Source organism: Nerophis ophidion, linkage group LG04, assembly GCF_033978795.1.
Source record: "Nerophis ophidion isolate RoL-2023_Sa linkage group LG04, RoL_Noph_v1.0, whole genome shotgun sequence".
Classification (NCBI taxonomy): Eukaryota; Metazoa; Chordata; class Actinopteri; order Syngnathiformes; family Syngnathidae; genus Nerophis; species Nerophis ophidion.
The window spans coordinates 23,341,144-23,358,622 of NC_084614.1; the positions used below are offsets into that span (position 1 = coordinate 23,341,144).

At 38.4% G+C, this 17,479-nt stretch overlaps 1 protein-coding gene across 5 annotated transcripts in view; it reads left to right on the plus strand.

Annotated features, from left to right (window-relative positions):
* kmt2ba (lysine (K)-specific methyltransferase 2Ba) overlaps positions 1–17,479 on the plus strand; it is an 86,846-nt gene that overhangs the window by 35,221 nt on the left and 34,146 nt on the right. For 3 of the 5 annotated variants that reach the window (XR_009806427.1, XM_061897494.1, XM_061897496.1), the window contains exons 6-15: positions 531–813; positions 4,465–4,526; positions 4,611–4,826; positions 4,910–5,016; positions 5,912–6,715; positions 6,796–6,909; positions 6,985–7,131; positions 7,207–7,299; positions 17,145–17,262; positions 17,334–17,447. Coding sequence is in view for 4 of the 5 variants with exons in the window: in XM_061897494.1 (XP_061753478.1) it covers positions 531–813; positions 4,465–4,526; positions 4,611–4,826; positions 4,910–5,016; positions 5,912–6,715; positions 6,796–6,909; positions 6,985–7,131; positions 7,207–7,299; positions 17,145–17,262; positions 17,334–17,447 (2,058 nt within the window). In the remaining variant the exon portion in view is untranslated. The remainder of the gene's footprint in view (positions 1–530; positions 814–4,464; positions 4,527–4,610; positions 4,827–4,909; positions 5,017–5,911; positions 6,716–6,795; positions 6,910–6,984; positions 7,132–7,206; positions 7,300–17,144; positions 17,263–17,333; positions 17,448–17,479) is intronic. The other 2 variants (XM_061897495.1, XM_061897497.1) reach the window with 2 other exon arrangements.

Sequence of the window (17,479 nt, forward strand, 5' to 3'; positions counted from 1 at the left end):
TTTATGACAAAACCAAATTTACTGACAATTTATGGTCATTTTTAGAAAATTATTATTATTATTTTTATTTTCCTCATTTAATACGCTAACGTGTGAGTTTGAATGTTGTAAAAGGGACAAGCGGTATAAAATGGATGGATAGATGTTGGAATGCCACTCAATTGTTTTGTCATGTTTGCTGTGGCATCGCCTCAGGAATAATGACAATGGCATCAGTGATCTTTTCCATCAGCTCTTCGATGTCCCATGTCTTTGTCAGTACACAATATTGTTGACATAACCCAGTAGAAAAAAGTTTGGAGGGGCGATATCACTTGAAACTTGATAACTACTGAGTACATAGAACACATCTGATTAATATATCTCATGAATTGCTTTTATTTAAAAAAATGATTACTTTTTTTAAAGAGACTTTGGACACCATCTGATGTCATTCCTGGACAGAATTTGTCCCCCAGTTTAATAAACCAGCTTTAGAAGGTTTTGTGCTGCAGGGCTCCTACCCATCTTCTCCCCTCTCCTGCTTGCAGATGTTGCAGATGATGATGATGATGATGATGATGACATCTCTGATCAAGGCAGGGCTCAGTGGCTTGTCTCTCAGGAACCCCTCCAGTGGCGACGGCGAGGCAGGAGGCGCGGCCGCAAGTTCAGAAAAAGGAAGGTCCTAAGCCGGTATAGGCCCGGTGGCAGCCGCTCGCGACGCTGCGGAACATGCAAGGGCTGCTTGGTGGACAGAGACTGCGCCAAGTGTGTAAACTGCCACGACAAGCCCAAGTTTGGGGGGCCCAACAAGAAGCGACAGTGTTGCATGTAAGTCTTGGAAACTGATTGTGCGTTATAAGTTTCTTATACTAGGGATGTCCTGATCTAGGTTTTTGCACTTCCGATCCGATACCGGTATTGTTTTTGCACTCCCGATCCGATACCGATACTGGCCTATCCGAGCATGTATTAAAGTTTAAAGTTATTTAGCCTACTTAGTTGTCAGATTCATGTTGAAAAGGGTTTTAGTACTCTTGATAACAACTAGCCAGGTCAATTAGGTGAGTTTGAATATTACACAATGGCTGGTATTCAAGGATAAACACAAAATAGAAAAAAATATACGTGACAAACAGAAATGGCATCATTAAACGGTAAAAAAAAGTGAACAGTATAAAGTGCAAATAATGCTGTAAACATTATTAAAAAAAGCAAAACACACAAACGAGTGGGATAAAATGTCTATAACTCAGCATCAATTCTTGCTCTTGAACAAGTGTAAACTGAAAAAAAAAAACTATATACACACTCCTTTCAATTGTTTGCCCCAGTCAGGGGGGGGGGCAAACAATTGAAGTTCAAGCATAATGGGGAGATTCTTTCTAACAACGACGAGCACTTCAAGATGCTCAGGTGTCAGCCTGCTCCTGTGTTCATCAATGATGAGTGAGGCTTTGCTAAAAAGCCTCTCACTCTCAAGAGTCATTAAAATGTCTTACAACTTTACCACCACGCTTAACTTTATTGTGGCATGTTTTGCACTCCACCTCTTCATCTTTTTTGTTTTGTGGGGTAAAATAATCCCACACAGCTGACATTTTTACCGTAACTTTTAATTCACATGGGCGTTTTAACGGTTAGAACACAGACCTGTGGATGTACTCATTCGGACATTAAACCTTGTACTGTGTTATTTAAGGGCGTACTCACACTGGCTTGCATGTGTAAGCCAGCTGGTTCGGACCCCCTGCCACCGCCAACCCATAAGAGGCCAGTGTGCTGGTCACGAGGCTAAAAGCCACACTACTACCATATTTTCCGGACTACCAAACACACCGGTCTATAAGACGCACCTACTTAATTTTAGAAGGAAAAAAAAGAAAATCCATATATTAGCCGCACCGGACTATGAGGTGCAGATATATATGTTGTGAAATGAGTTATTTACACGGAAAGATTTTATACAGGGTGTGAGTTTTCTTTTCCTTTTTGTGGGTTCATCCGAGGATGTCGTAGTCGTAATGATTTGTACAGTCCGTTGAGACATTTGTGATTTAGGGCTATATAAATAAACATTGATTGATTGATTGATTGATTGAAGGTGTGCCAGAAAATGCGGAACAGAGCTCAGGGAGCAGCAGAAGAATGGAATGTATTATTTAAATCAGTAAGTTGGAAAACACAGACCGGATTTTTTTTAAAAACTTGATCTGGATCGGCATTTTCCCATGCCTTGCCGATACGCAATTTTTTGGTAAATATCGGCGGCCGATCCAAATATCTGATCGGGACAACCCTAGCTTATACAGTATCTCGCAAAAGTCATTTTGGCTACGTTCTCACTGCAGTGTCAGATGTCCAATTCAGATTTTTTTGTCAAATGCAATCACATTACAAAAAAATTAGATTTCTAATGTGAATGCAATCTGACTTGCATGCAGACGCACTGCAGTGTTAATACAAGTAGAGATGGCTTCAACTCTAGTCTGTCTCGGTACTGGCACATTTGTGGCAATTTCAAGGATTTTCTGCAATCAAAGTCAACATTTTCTGATGAAATTATTGCGTGTAGGAGATTTAGAAGGAAGTGGTCAAATATTTTGGCTCTCACCGTTTTATGGAATAACTTTCTTCGATATCTGTTTGGAGAACGAGTTTGTGGGTGAGCAGTCGGAGACAGGAGTGGTGCAACTACCACGTGAGATCCTAAAACATATTTTTTTCACCTGTTTTCTTCTCTTGTCAACTATTTATTTAGTAACTGTCTATTTTGGCAAGTAATTATGACGCTTATGGCTTTTTGTTGATGTTCTGGTTGGATGAATGCAACATGAGCGCGGGAGTGTTCACATTGAGGTCGCATCACATACAATATATAGCCGATTCAATTCCACATACTGGGTCAGATATGAAAAATTCTGAATTTTACTGTTCTCAACGCGGACATGAAAACAATCTAATACAGGTCATGTGGACAAAAAAATCGGAGTTGACCTGCAGTGTGAACAAGGCCATAATCTTGTCAAGGTACTATACTATAGATAGATTATTCTAGGTATCTCCAAGTTTAGTATGTACAGATCGTATAGGAGTATGCAGAGACATTACACAGGGACAATATGGTGTATGGAGGTTAATAGTGGTCTTTATTACCAAAGCTTGTTTTGACATATTTTTGTTTCAATTTAATGAACAGTTTTTTTTGTTTTACATGAAATTATTCTGACAACTTAATCAAATAAAAATTTGTGGGCAAAATGTGTGTTGAATATGTGAAATACAGTGTTTTAAAAACAGTGTATAAAAATTCAGTGCTGAAAAATGTATTGCTTTAAAACTCAAGACCAACTTCCGGTAAGGTGTCTGCAAACCTCACATCTCATTGGCTAGTTTTGATACCCAATCTGCTTTGTTCTTAATTTAACAGGAGTGAGTCTTGAGTCTGAAATTTTATGAACTGAATTTTAAAACCCTACATTTACAGACTATTTTTAAACATACATTTTTGTTCAATGAAATTGATAGCATATATATATTTTTTAAACTTTTTGTATTGAATTTTTCACATATACTGTAGAAATACAATTAAACACTTCAAATGTTACCCCCCCCAAAAAACAAGTAACCCACAAAAATTATATATAGAAAATAATAAACATGAAAAAAGTGCATAAGGAAGCAAATATTGACATGAAGCCACAGACAACTGCACTCCGAGTATCCCCAACATGGTGCAGCAATACTGAACACAAAATCAGACGAAAGGTTCATTATCTACCTTTCAATTACATTTCAAAAATGAAATTTGAGATCAGTCTCATTTACATTTTTTAGGAAACCACCCTATATTTCCTAAACCATGACAGAACAACCGTTTAATGTCAGCCTAATTTTCTCTAATTTAAGAAAATAGAGAATATCTCTAACCTAGCGGACCATTACAGAACAACAGTTCAATGTCAGCCTATTTCAATTGGGGTTAAATTTGAAATCCGTCTCTTTTACAATATTTAGGAAACCACCCCATACTTTCAGAACCATCACAGAACAACCGTTCAATGTCAGCCTAATTTTCTACAGTTAAAGGAAATAGAGAATATCTCATCTAGCGGGTGTGGCAGGGAGGCACTGCAGCCTTCCAGTTTTGCACAAGGAGTTTTCTCGCCAACAAAGAAAAGACAAAGTGTTAAAAAATTCAGTCCAATAACTGAAATTGTCAATTTGTTTAATGTAAAAAAAAAAAAAAAAAGTTCACAAAATTCAAATGAAAAAAATGCAGTCTAAAGAAACATGGTTTTGAAATATAGACAAAAATTTACTTCTTTAACAGTGCAATAAAAATGCTTGGTAAATTGTGAGTAGCTTAATTTTACGAGTTACTGTAGCACACACTCATGTTCGTCTGCTCACTGTACCTCAATGCAGATGTTTTAGTTGAATCTTGCTGCTTATTTTAAATAATTACCTGTTTTTTATTAGATACAGGAGGTGTGCACGAATTGAGCAAGCAAAGACAGAGCGCATTGTCAAACAGTTCACAGGTATGTTTTCGAAAATAAGTAATGCAGTTGGTGTAGCATCCAGATGTAATAAATATATACACCACTAATCTTGTAATCTCTCAGGCCGGGCCAGGAAATTTTGTGCACCTGTGTCGAGCAGAAAGGACAGCAACTGGGGGTATAGACAGTCAAAAATGTCTCACACGCCGAATGAAGTCCGGAAGCAGTCCCTGCGCAACGTCACGCCGCGCTCCTATTGGAACCTGCTCAAGTCTGAATCCGACGAGGAGCAGGAAGAAGTAAAGAACTCCAAGGCTGACAAGCTGGATGTTAAACAAGGTAAACTTTGCCTCTCTATGTTCCTTTATTGTTTTTCCTCTCAAACACAACACAGTCTTAGTTCTGTTTGTGTTCTTTTTGAGATGCCCTCTATCAAACTGGACTATTATGTGACGGCCGTCCCCAAGAGGCTGTGAAGCTACGTCGGCCGTTCTCTAAGGGAGTTCCAGGCAGACCTAGAATTAATAAGGTAATTTTGCATACATTAATAAGCCCCTTTCTTTTATTATAACATCATTAAATGCCTGGGAATAATTATTTGGAAACACTTTTTGCTCCAAATAACTATATTTTTGCATAACATTTTTTCTGACTAATTGCTACCCAAAAAAAAAAATTCCAAGTAATTTTTCACCAAGGCTTTTCCAATTCAGTTTTTTTCCCAATTTCAAACTAATGTACCAGATTTAAATATTCTCTGAATTCTTCACACAATATATCACATATAGAAAGCCTATCACCTTGCTTTATACTCTTTTGTTTCCGTTTTGTCTTTGTAGTGAACCCTCTGTCTTTGTAAATTCATCATGCTCTAAACTAGTATATTTAATATAAAATATCTAATATTTATTTCCTGGTAATGCATGTTGGTATTAAACAGAAACAAAAAAAACATATAGCCGATGTTTTAAATGGAGTTTTAAACCTTTTTTGTGGGCTTTAGTTTTTATTTGTATTTTGTTACCAAGTTTGTTGTCATATTTAACTTTTTTACACTTGCATAAGTAAGCAATTTACACCTATTTGGGGATTTTTTTTTCCCCTTGTGTAAATGTAAATTATTTTTTATGCAATGGTTGTAACAAATCAAAATTTGGTCTGAAAATAACAAGCAAAAGTTGTCCTGTCATAATATTTGGACGGGAATTCAAGCATGCATCTGTTAGTTCACTCCTGCTGTTAATTGCTTCGACAGTGTTTTTCCTTTTCACCTGCCTCGCTTTCCCCTGGCTAACACCACATTCCTGAAACCTGGCTTCTTACCACCTCTCTGCTGCCGCTCGCCTCTGCTGCATGCGTCTCATTCAAGTGTAGCTTTTGGAACCTGTCTTGCTGGTTGGCTTAGGCAGTCCCCTCCTCCACAGGGACAGCAGAACCCGGAAGAGATGGAGCTCAGCGATTTTTACCCTCATCCCGGCCCACTTGGAACCCCCATGCCCAAGCTGCAGCAGCAGCTCCGAATACACTTATACCGCCTACCCGATTCTTACCTGCAGTCGTCCCAGTGTCTGGATCCATACCTTACATACTCTCAGCCTGTAACACAGACTAATGTTCAACATGAATTGCATGCTGTAACGACATCCATGCTGCCATCATCCCAACTTCCAGTAGACCTTCCTCTGCAGGCGTCTGCGCCTGAATCACAGCCTTCTTCACTTCATTTCCAAATGCAAGCCCCACAACACAGTCCTGTGTTGCAACTGTGCCGCTTGCCTCAGTCTATGGTGCACGCTGCCTTGCAAAAAAGCGCGTCACCATCATCTCTACCATCCCCGAAATCTGCGTCATGCTCTGCTTTGACAGAGGTCATGGCCACTTTGTGGTTTCAAGGGTGTGCGCTGTCACAACTGCCACCCATTGATGTTTTAACCAAGATTGCCCAAACCAACAAAGGGCAAATTGTGGACGGAATGACGCAAACATGCCATCAGCTTGAAGAGTCACAGGATGGGATACAAACAAAGCGGGAGGATGAACCCAAAGAGAAGGACACTTCTGCTAAAGAGACGTTGCTGCAAAGGACTGCAGGAACTGACGCACATTGTCTCCTTCATTCCCAGAATGCTTCGGAGTACGTGTCAGTGAACGCCCCCTTGGGTTTCACTAACGGATTCCCCCAGAAGGTCATGGTCCAAGACCAGAGCAAGATCCGAGTAGATTTTAAGGTAGGCGGTCAAGCTTCAGAGTTCTTTATATTTCCATGTCAAGTTGACTTCACGGGACCTGTTTGCTTTGTGCCCCTCAGGAGGACTGTGCCGTGCAGAATGTGTGGTTGATGGGCGGGCTCAGCATCCTCTCATCTGTCCCGACCACACCTCAACCCGTCTGTTTGCTCTGTGCCAGCAAAGGTCGACATGATGTAAGATAAGTTATTTTCAGAACACGTCTGTTATGTTCTTCTTTATCCCAACCGCTTCTTCACTACCCTCTCTAGATGATTTACTGCCAGATATGCTGCGAGCCCTTCCACAATTTCTGCCTTACGGCTGACGAGCGCCCTCTAGAGGAGAACAAGGAGAACTGGTGCTGCAGGCGCTGCACATTCTGCCACGTGTGTGGGCGTAGAAGCAAAAATTCAAAGGTGTAAAAAGCTAGCCTAGCGTTGCCCTATTTGTCCTGTACTGCATTCATTACTAATTATTATTTATTTTTTTAGCCTGTGCTGCAATGCAGAAAATGTCAAACATCCTACCATGCTTCTTGCCTGGGACCAACATACCCAAAGCCCGTAAACTGCAAGCTGCCCTGGGTAATTATTTTAATATTGGTATATTACTTTAACTCTTAAGCGACCTTAAACAATCACTAAAAGTATTATTTTTAAATATGGTATATTATGGGGAACTCACAAAAGGCAATTTATACTGTGCTGTACTACATTCCAGACTTTGTGGTTTATTTCCAGGTATTTTTTTTAAAGAGATTTTAATATTGTCAAGGTGGCTTGGAAAGTCCAGAATCAAGTCATGTAAATATAAGGCCTTAAAATGCCAAAAATTCTCTTAAAATGTTGCAAAATTTGTGAAAGTCTTCAAACTGCTCTAGGCATTTTGCGGTAATTTACTTTGTCGCCTGTAATACGAAGCTGATATACTGGTAGCTTATAATACAGTATATTGACCTATTGGATTAGTTTTACATCTTTAGGACCTAATTTGAGGTCTTTAAATGTAAAAAATCATCCCAAAATTTTATAAAATGTCTTACATATAAATTGCGAAGGTCTTAAAAATGCGGCACGTGCATATAACAGTAATATGCTTTAATTCTATAATACAAAGCTGTCATACAAGTAGCTTATAATACAGTATATTGACTTAATAGGATTGGTTTTAACATCTTATATACACAAAAATATATCAAAGTGGCCCCCGTGTTATGTTTTGCATTTTTTTTCCTTACTACACTGAAAATGAACCATACTGTGACCTTAATACTGAGATGCATACCAAATTGTAAGGATTCCGCACAATTTTTACACCCCTAGTACTAATTTTAGTTTTTTAAAACTATCGCTGTTAGACGATTAAAATATTTATTGCGATTAATCGCATTTTAATCATAGATTACTCAACATATTCAGCACACTTAATCACAGATCATTTTAATGTTTCTAAAAGTGTGACTCGATAATTTGTTTGCTTTAATGACGTGTATTAATAAACCTTATGGTTTTTAAAAACAGCTCAACACAAAATGGACAAACACGCTTTTAATGACGATAAAAAAATATCTGCAGTGTGTTGTATCTTTGACAGAATTTCAATTCCTGCTGTAAGGAGCACTTGCATTCAGAAAAGATGAGCTAGCTACACTTCCGTGTTTAGATACCAGTTTTGCGCATTGATTAAACAAAATGTGAATTTTTATGATTATGGTTTGAGTTTCAGAAACTTCTAATGTCAATGGTATTCATATCGCTGCATAACAATTTCTTAACTGTCTGTTTATTGATCGTGTAATAGTCAGCATGTTAAACATCCTGGAGTTGAGGACTATCAACCAGAACATCTTATGAATGTTATCTGCAAACGCACTGCAAATATTTTTTTTTATTGTCATTAAAAGCGTGTTTGTCCATTTAGAGTTGAGCTGTTTTTAAAAAGCATAAGGTTTATTTCAGCCTGCCAGAAAATATCACCCTTATATTTCTCAACTGATATTTAATTTATTTAGGTAAAAATATCACATATTACACTACAAAACATATTTGACAGCATGATCATAATGTAGGCCATTTTTCATTTTGGTTGGTGTCGTTGGACCGAATGTGAACACTTTCATTTTGAAGCTGCAAGAGTGTAATTGGTTAGAAAAGCGGTGTTTTGACGACAGACAGATAAAAAAAACTGTCTCTCGATTTCATGCCCACTCTTTCTTTTTTGCTGAGGTTGTATGCAAGTGCGACAGCAGGCATTTGCTCCAGGGATAGCGTCGATAGTGGATGATTTGGACCTGGCCTTACTGTAATGTCGATTTAGGCTTTGTATTTTTCCCACGCTTTTGGCTCAACAGTAACTGAACGCAGTTACATTTTCCAACACTATGGAATTGACAAATGATCAGAACAGACGCACACGTTAATCACGCGCCAGAAACTTATTTGGGAAAAAAAAGAAAATAGCTTTGCTAGCCCTTTTTTTAACAAATACATTAACTTCAGACTTCCTTTTAAAAGTTTTGATTTTTGAGCATGCCATTTATAAATTAAATGAATGTACCTGTCCAGACCGCTCACAATTTGTGGAGTACAACCAGCTATTGTCTTGTGCGCATGCGGTGGCATTCGTTAGTGGTGCTTAGCTAGCAGCGGAGATTATGTAAATTACCTGATTTGTGCCTCCAGAAATCCTTGAAACTTGCAAATTTAACCTTGGAAGGCTTTAACTGGCCTAAATGTAAAAAGGCAGTGAATTAATTCATATATTTTGCAAGTAATTCAGGGCGTTGTCTTTTTCTTTTCATCTCTTTGTTATTGTTGAGTTTTTTACTATGAAATGCATCTTAAGTTGTATCCATTATGGTCCTAAAAATCCTAAATTTGACTTGTTAAAACCTGCAGAGACCCTGTTTATATATTGTCCAAGATGGCAACCGTCATTACGAGAGGAACAGTCTTGTATATTCTTTATTGCAGAACAAATGTTGTTTTAAGGTTTTTTTTAGACATGCATACAGTTACCATATGATAAATCATATATTTCACATACGCCCTGCGATGAGGTGGCGACTTGTCAAGGGTGTACCTCGACTGTAGCTGAGATAGGCGCCAGCGACCCCAAAAGGGAAAATGGATGGATGGATATTTGACATACTTCCATTTCCTAATTATAACAGGTCGTAAACGGAGTAGGAAGAAGCACAGCTTATTAAACTCTACTGTTTTCAATTAATAGAAATTACTAATACATTTGATCAATTCCTGTTCTTAATTTGTAACACAATTTGAATAAATGACTAATAAATACAACAGTTCTCGTAAATAAATCGGTAAGTTGTGATTCACATGAGATTACTAACATTATAAACATAATGTTTATCTAGATTCTTCTTTGTACTTAACACAGGGGTCCCCAACGTTTTTTGCACCAGAAACCGATTTAATGTAGGCTTTATTTTCATGGACCGGCCTTCCACGTGTGGCAGATAAGTGCATGAAAAATGAATACATGAAAAAATTCACCATGATATTCAATTAGTGGGAGCCCCTGGCCTTTTCCCTTTGCAAAAAAGCTCTCCATAGACTTTTGTTTTTAACTCATTTTTGCTAATTGTAGGCTTTTTTTGGGCTTAGTATCTGATGGGTTATAGGTGATACATCACATTCAAGGTCAAGAGCATTGATATATAATAAACCTAGAAATACTTGCCATTAGTTCCAATAGACTTATTTGGATTTCTATTTTCATTCTAAAAGTTATGTATACATTTTTTGTGCAATATTTCATACGTTGATACACTGTTAGCTTTTTTTGGTCCAATTTTCCTTGCCTAACTACATCTGTTATTGCTAACTACTGTGTAATAGGACTATGTGCAATAATACCATCACTTTAACTTACAAGGCCAAAGGACATGTGTATTTTCTTCCTTCAGCGCAATTATTATATGCAACAATTTAGCACTTCTCCATGCAGATTAACTATGGTCCTGATCTTAGGTCATCAAACTTCCGCAGAATGCAGATGAATCCTAGCTTTTGCCCACAATTTGGCATCTTTACATGTTATATGTTAATTGATGTGCATTGTCCCATGTAAAAAAGATGTAACAAATATAGCAAATGGTGACTTCTATGAATAAGCTTATTGCTGTGTCTGGTGGAACTTGCGAAAGTTAAGTAGGAGAAAATGCGGTCGGTTATAAATTATTCAATTTCTGTGCGGCATTTGTGGTAGCAAATGCGTCATGGACCGGTGCCGGTCCCCGGACCAGTGGTTGGACAACACTGCTTTAACACATTGAGTTTGAACAGTTTCTTAAAGAGGAATTGCACCCTTTTATGTTTTTTTAATTGCCTATCATTTACAATTCCTATGTAAGACAAGAACACATTTTTCCTTTTTTCCAATGCATTCAAATTCGTAAAAGACGGCAAATCTGAGGTGGCTAACAATGAAGCTATTGGGAGTACACTATTCCGCCCCTAAAGCCGTCTAAAAACATTCAAAAACCCGCCAACAATACTCTATTTTCATGCCGTGACTTGATTATATTAGCGATATTGTTATTATGCGGACTAATGTTATTATGCGGACTAATGTTATTATGCGCGCTAATGTAGGCAGACTATTTTCAGTGGTGCTGTGATCACAGCAAGCTCAGGGTTGTAAGTTTCACTTTTTCACTAGGAGCAAAGGTGTTGCTATATGAAACATGTGTAGCACAGAATAAAAATTGTAGCAATATGAAATTCCACAATTTAACCAAACGCTCAAACAATGTACACAGCAACACACATTTGCACTCATACAAATAAACATATCATATAACATATTAAGGCCTAATGCCACTCTCAAACATCTCTGTCACACAGCTTTTTATAGTCAAATGGGACGGCGTGGGGAAGTTGGGAGAGTGGCCGTGCCAGCAATCTGAGGGTTACTGGTTCAATCCCCAACTACCATCCTAGTCACGTCCGTTGTGTCCTTGAGCAAGACACTTCACCCTTGCTCCTGATAGGTCCTGGTTAGCGCCTTGCATGGCAGCTCCCACCATCAGTGTGCGAATGTGTTTGTAAATGGGTGAATGTGGATATAGTGTCAAAGCGCTTTGAGTTCCTTAAAATGGTAGAAAAGCGCTATACAAGTACAACCCATTTACCATTAAAACAAGTAATACTTTGCTATGCCATGTACTGAGCTACTTATATCAGTCATATGACATGACCCACATTGCATCACATGCAATTGATAACATTACTGATCATAATGCTACTTATAAACATGCCAGAATGACCAGTGATGCTTATAATTTTTCAATATAGTAAGTCCCACAGGTGTTGATTTGTGTCGGTCCTTGGAGAATTCAGTGGGACCCCACAAAAAGAGGCTGTTTGCAACCTTTATGCACATGCCTATAAGTCGCTAACTTCCCAAAGTATTTTAAGCATTATATCATATATAATATATACTAGGCCTGGACAATTACCGGTAATATCATTTTGATTTTGATTATGGCTTCTCACAATCATGAAAATATAGTAATTCGGGGAAAAAAAACGATTAATGGGCATGCAAATTCCTGTAGTTTGTGACGTAGAAACGGACGAGTTAGCGTGAGAGATTATTAAGACAACGTCTGCTCGAAGTTTTGGATTTCATCATGGTTAGCACTTATTTGACACAGCGCTAATTAATAATCACTAACCTCAACAAAAAACAAGTAAGGCGTATGATTTCCCTGTTGACGTAACCGCGGACGTAGTCACATAGGTGGCCAAAAAACAGAATGCATACAAAATAATATTAAAGAAATTTACATAAATGTGACTGAAATGCTGTCGTTGTGAAGAGAAATAACATTTGTCTGGGAAAGTAATGTTTGAGAAGCCATAAACAATGTCAAGACGGTCATTTGAAACAGCAGCTAAACTACAAAGTTAAAGCTTGCATGAAAATCCATTCACCCACAACAAATCTCATCTGCCTGTGTTTTTGTGAACGACATCATTGATCATCGATGTAACATTAATGTACAAACAGGAGGACAGCAGCCGGAACTTTAAAGTCACGTCCGCGCTCTTTTTGTTTGCAGCCGTAAGTCCTTTCTTTACGTGTGAAACTGAGAAGAGCAGAGCACACTTCCCCCCTTCGCAACAATAGGCCTGTGCAATACATCCGGTCCGACTGCTCTAACAAAATAAAGGTTTCAAAAACAGTACCTGAAACATACATAATGTACTTAAAGCTCTTATTGATATATTTACACAATTATTATTCGACCTAATACAGTGTATTGGTCAAAGTTGTCCAAAGATGTATTTCACCAATAAATGTGAGCATTTTTGCATTGAATTAAGAAACATTTTATAAAATTGTATTTGACACAAAAAGCACCGACTCTATGGTGGTAAAATAAGTGTAACATTTTTTGCTTGGATTTGAATGACTGGAGAGTCATTTCCTTGCCCTAACTACACACAAAGAAGTTGTAGTCCTCCATGCCTTTCGAAGTTTTCATCTGGTTTCTCGTGTAGAATGACATAGTCGCACAAGATAGTTTGACGTGTCTGGTGGAAGATTTTTTTACATCTTGTTCAGTACTTAGCAATATTGCTGCATGATGTTTAGCGTTTCACAAAATTTGAATATGTTACGTATGCAACTTCTAAAACTTGTAGCTTTGATTGATTGATTGATTGAAACATTTATTAGTAGATTGCACAGTTCAGTACAGATTCCGTACAATTGACCACTAAATGGTAACACCCCAATAAGTTTTTCAACTTGTTTAAGTCGGCGTCCACGTAAATCAATTCATGGTAAAAATATATACTATCATCATAATATAGTCATCAGACAAGTTAATCATCGGGGTATATTCATTTAATTATTTACATTATTTACAATCTGGGTGGGATGAGGAGGGTTTGGTTGATATCAGCACTTCAGTCATCAACAATTGCATCGTCAGAAAAATGGACATTGAAACAGTTAAGGTCTGACCTAGTAGGATATTTACAGCGAGCAGTGAACAGTGAGTTCAGATAGCATAAAAACAAGTATATACATTAGAAATACATTTGATTATTTACATTTGGTTATTTACAATCCGGGGAGATGGGATGTGGAGGTGGGAGGGTCTTAGTAAAGGGTTGAATTTGCTTCGAGGTGTTGTTTTAGTGCAGTTTTGAAGGAGGATAGAGATGCACTTACTTTTACACCTGTTGGGAGTGCATTCCACATTGATGAGGCATAGAAGGAGAATGATTTAAGACCTTTGTTAGATCGGAATCTGGGTTTAACATAGTTTGTGGAGTTCCCCCTGGTGTTGTGGTTATGGCGGTCCTTTACGTTAAGGAAGTAGTTTGACATGTACTTCGGTATCAGGGAGGTGTAGCGGATTTTATAGACCAGGCTCAGTGCAAGTTGTTTCACTCTGTCCTCCACCCTGAGCCAGCCCACTTTGGAGAAGTGGGTTTTAGTGAGGTGTGATCTGAGGTGGAGGTCTAAAAGTAACTTGACTAGCTGGTTCTGGGATGTTTGGAGTTTAGATTTGAGGGTTTTGGAGGTGCTGGGTTACTAGGAGGTGCAAGCGTATTCGAAAAAGGGTTGAACGAGAGTTCTTGTTACGATCTTCAAAGTGCTTTTGTTGACCAGAGAGGAGATTCTGTAGAGAAATCTCGTTCTTTGGTTGACCTTTTTCATTACCTTGGTTGCCATTTTATCACAGGAAAGATTAGCCTCTAGAATGGAACCTAGGTAGGTGATCTCATCTTTCCTGGTGATAACAATGTCACCCACTTTTATGGTGAAGTCACTGACTTTCTTGAGATTATTTGGGACCCAAATAGGATGGATTCCGTTTTACCTAAGTGTATGGACAGCTTGTTGTCAGCGAGCCAGGTACAAATACTAAGGAGTTCAGCACTGAGGATTTTGTCCACCTGTGACTTGTCCTTGCCGGATACCAGCAGGGCCGAGTCATCTGCAAAAAGGGAACAATTCACAGTCGCATGCTGATGACATTGGGGCGGCATAGCTCGGTTGGTAGAGTGGCCATGCCAGCAACTTTAGGGTTGCAGGTTCGATTCCCGCTTCCGACATCCTAGCCACTGCCGTTGTGTCCTTGGGCAAGACACTTTACCCACCTGCTCCCAGTGCCACCCACACTGGTTTAAATGTAACTTAGATATTGGGTTTCACTATGTAAAGCGCTTTGAGTCATTTGAGAAAAGCGCTATATAAATATAATTCACTTCACTTCACATGTCATTTACGTTTATTAGGAACAGTAAAGGCCCTAGTATACTGCCTTTGGGGACTCCACAGCTTACTGAGAGGGGGGCATGGTGCCGTTCACCTCTACCACCTGTTTCCTCCCCTCCAAGTAAGATTGCATCCAGCTCGATGAGGTTTTATCGAATCCGATTGCTCTGAGCTTATCCAAAGGTATAACGTGGTTAACGGTGTCAAAGGCCTTCAGAAGGTCCAGCATGACCATGCCACAGTATTTGCCCGCGTCCACCTCCTGTTTGATGTGGTCGGTCGGATAGAGAAGGCATGTGTCAGTGGAGTGGTTAGTTCTGAAGCCTGATTGGAATTTGTACATTAATTTATTAGTTGCAAGGTATTTATCGACCTGTTCATAAACTATTTTTTCCATTACTTTCGAAATGGAACTTAGAATAGAAACAGGTTGGTAGTTACCAGGTTTTAATTTGCTTCCTTTTTTAAAAAGGAGGGTTACTCTTGCTATCTTGAAATCCTTGGGTACTTGGCCTTGTTTAATTAAGAGGTTAATTATGTGTGTGATGATAGGAGGAATGGTGGTGGCAGAGTCCCTGAGGAATCTGGAAGGAATATTGTCAAGGTCGGTGGCCTTGTTTGGGTGGAGCCCTCATCCTCCGTATATTGAAGCAAAAACATATAAGTTTCTGGATCATATTTTGTCCAAAAGTGGTCTTTCTTGTCTCTTACAATGTCTGCCGGGAGTTGAAGTGTTGTTATTGAAGGGAAAAGCAAACATAGAGATTTTTACGTTGTGAAATTAATGTGGCTCCGTATACTTAAAATAGGCAAAATACGTAAATATTACATGTTAATATGAATGTGCCTGTTACTAAAATATATGTATACTTACAGCGTGCATATAAAACGTTGATGGACGTTTTTGTAAGTTTTTAGAGAGCCTTATAGGCGGAATAGAGCAACTCCCTCTGGTTCATTTGACTGACTTTTGTTAGCATGTATTTAAAACTGCATAAAAAAGAAAAACATATATGTGCTTGTCTCGCATAATGATTGTGAATGATAGGCAGAATTCCCCATAAGTGCCGTTTCCCTTTCAACTAGTACTTTACTTCTTTGCCTTTTAATCCTTTCCATAATTTATTCCGGCATACTGATATGCTAAAGGTCTTAAGTCTTGTACGTGCATACAAATGTTTTAAGTTAGATTTCTCCTTAAGGTTGTATTTCTCTTCTTTTGATGAGAAGAATATTTGTACATTCTTGGGTTTATAGCAGGTAATAGTTTGTTTATACATAATTTAAATTGTTTGCAAATGCACCAAATCTTTGAACTTCAATAGTTTTGATTCGACAAATAAAGGGTTTGAGTCTAATCTACAGCCTACATTATGTATTTTTCTAACTGACCTCTTGTAACACGGTTAGTGAATAAAAAATACTTTTTTGCTTACTTCCCCATCTGGCTTCACAATAACTTAGATATAGTAACACTAGTGAGTAGTAGAGAATATAGAATAATTTTTAGGCTTTCGCCTTCTTCATTATTGCCAATCTCCGCTTCATTTTATCTTCTATTATTACACCGCAGAATGTTGTTTAGTTTATCCTTTCAACCTTTATTTGTTTTTACACTACTGGTACTTTTATGTAATTTGTAACTTTACAAATGTTTATTTAGAGATTGAAGAATTTTGATCTCTGTAAACCTCTGGGGTACACCTCAAGATATATTTAGCGTCGTAGACATATTTTTGCCTAGCTGCACGTATTGCTTTCTGTTAATAAAGTAGTAGTAGTATGTAGTCGCAGGCGAGGATCCCTGCCTTGCGTGTTGTTTTGGATTATTTTGAGTCTTTGTATCTATTTCTATTGTGAAATGTGTTGGCGCAATTGTAATAGTCATTCAGTTGTTTGGTTACGTTGTGTGTGTATATGCAATCATGCCTATGCAGTGACCCTACTATTCTAATAATGCCAAAGGAGGGGGAGTGTACCAAACTTGAGCATGGGTTAAAGCACCCACATTAGCCAAACTTGCTGCACTTAAGGTATAAAATGGACCATATGATACGACTGACATATTAGGAGTACCCCCATTCGATGATGAGTGATATTTCCTCAAGCAAATCATCCCTCAAAGTTCACCTGTTCTTTTTGGGCCTTTGTGTGTTTTGTAAAGGTCTGTATGACGTGCATTCGTTGTAAAAGCTGCGGTGTTACGCCTGGAAAGTCATGGGAAGTTTCTTGGAACCACGAAGACAACTTTTGCCCCGATTGTTCGCTTCTCCATGACAAAGGTTAGACTTTTTGTTGACCATGCCTTTCATCCAAGATGGTTTGACTAATCTATGTTGTTTATTGTATGCAGGTCACTTCTGCCCAGTCTGCAACAAGTGTTACGATCACTGCAGCCGGACTGCGCAGATGATTCGATGTACCAAATGTTGCCACTGGGTGCATCATGCATGTGAGGGCCTTTCCGGTGAGTGTGTGTAGTTTTACTGGTAAAAGGCC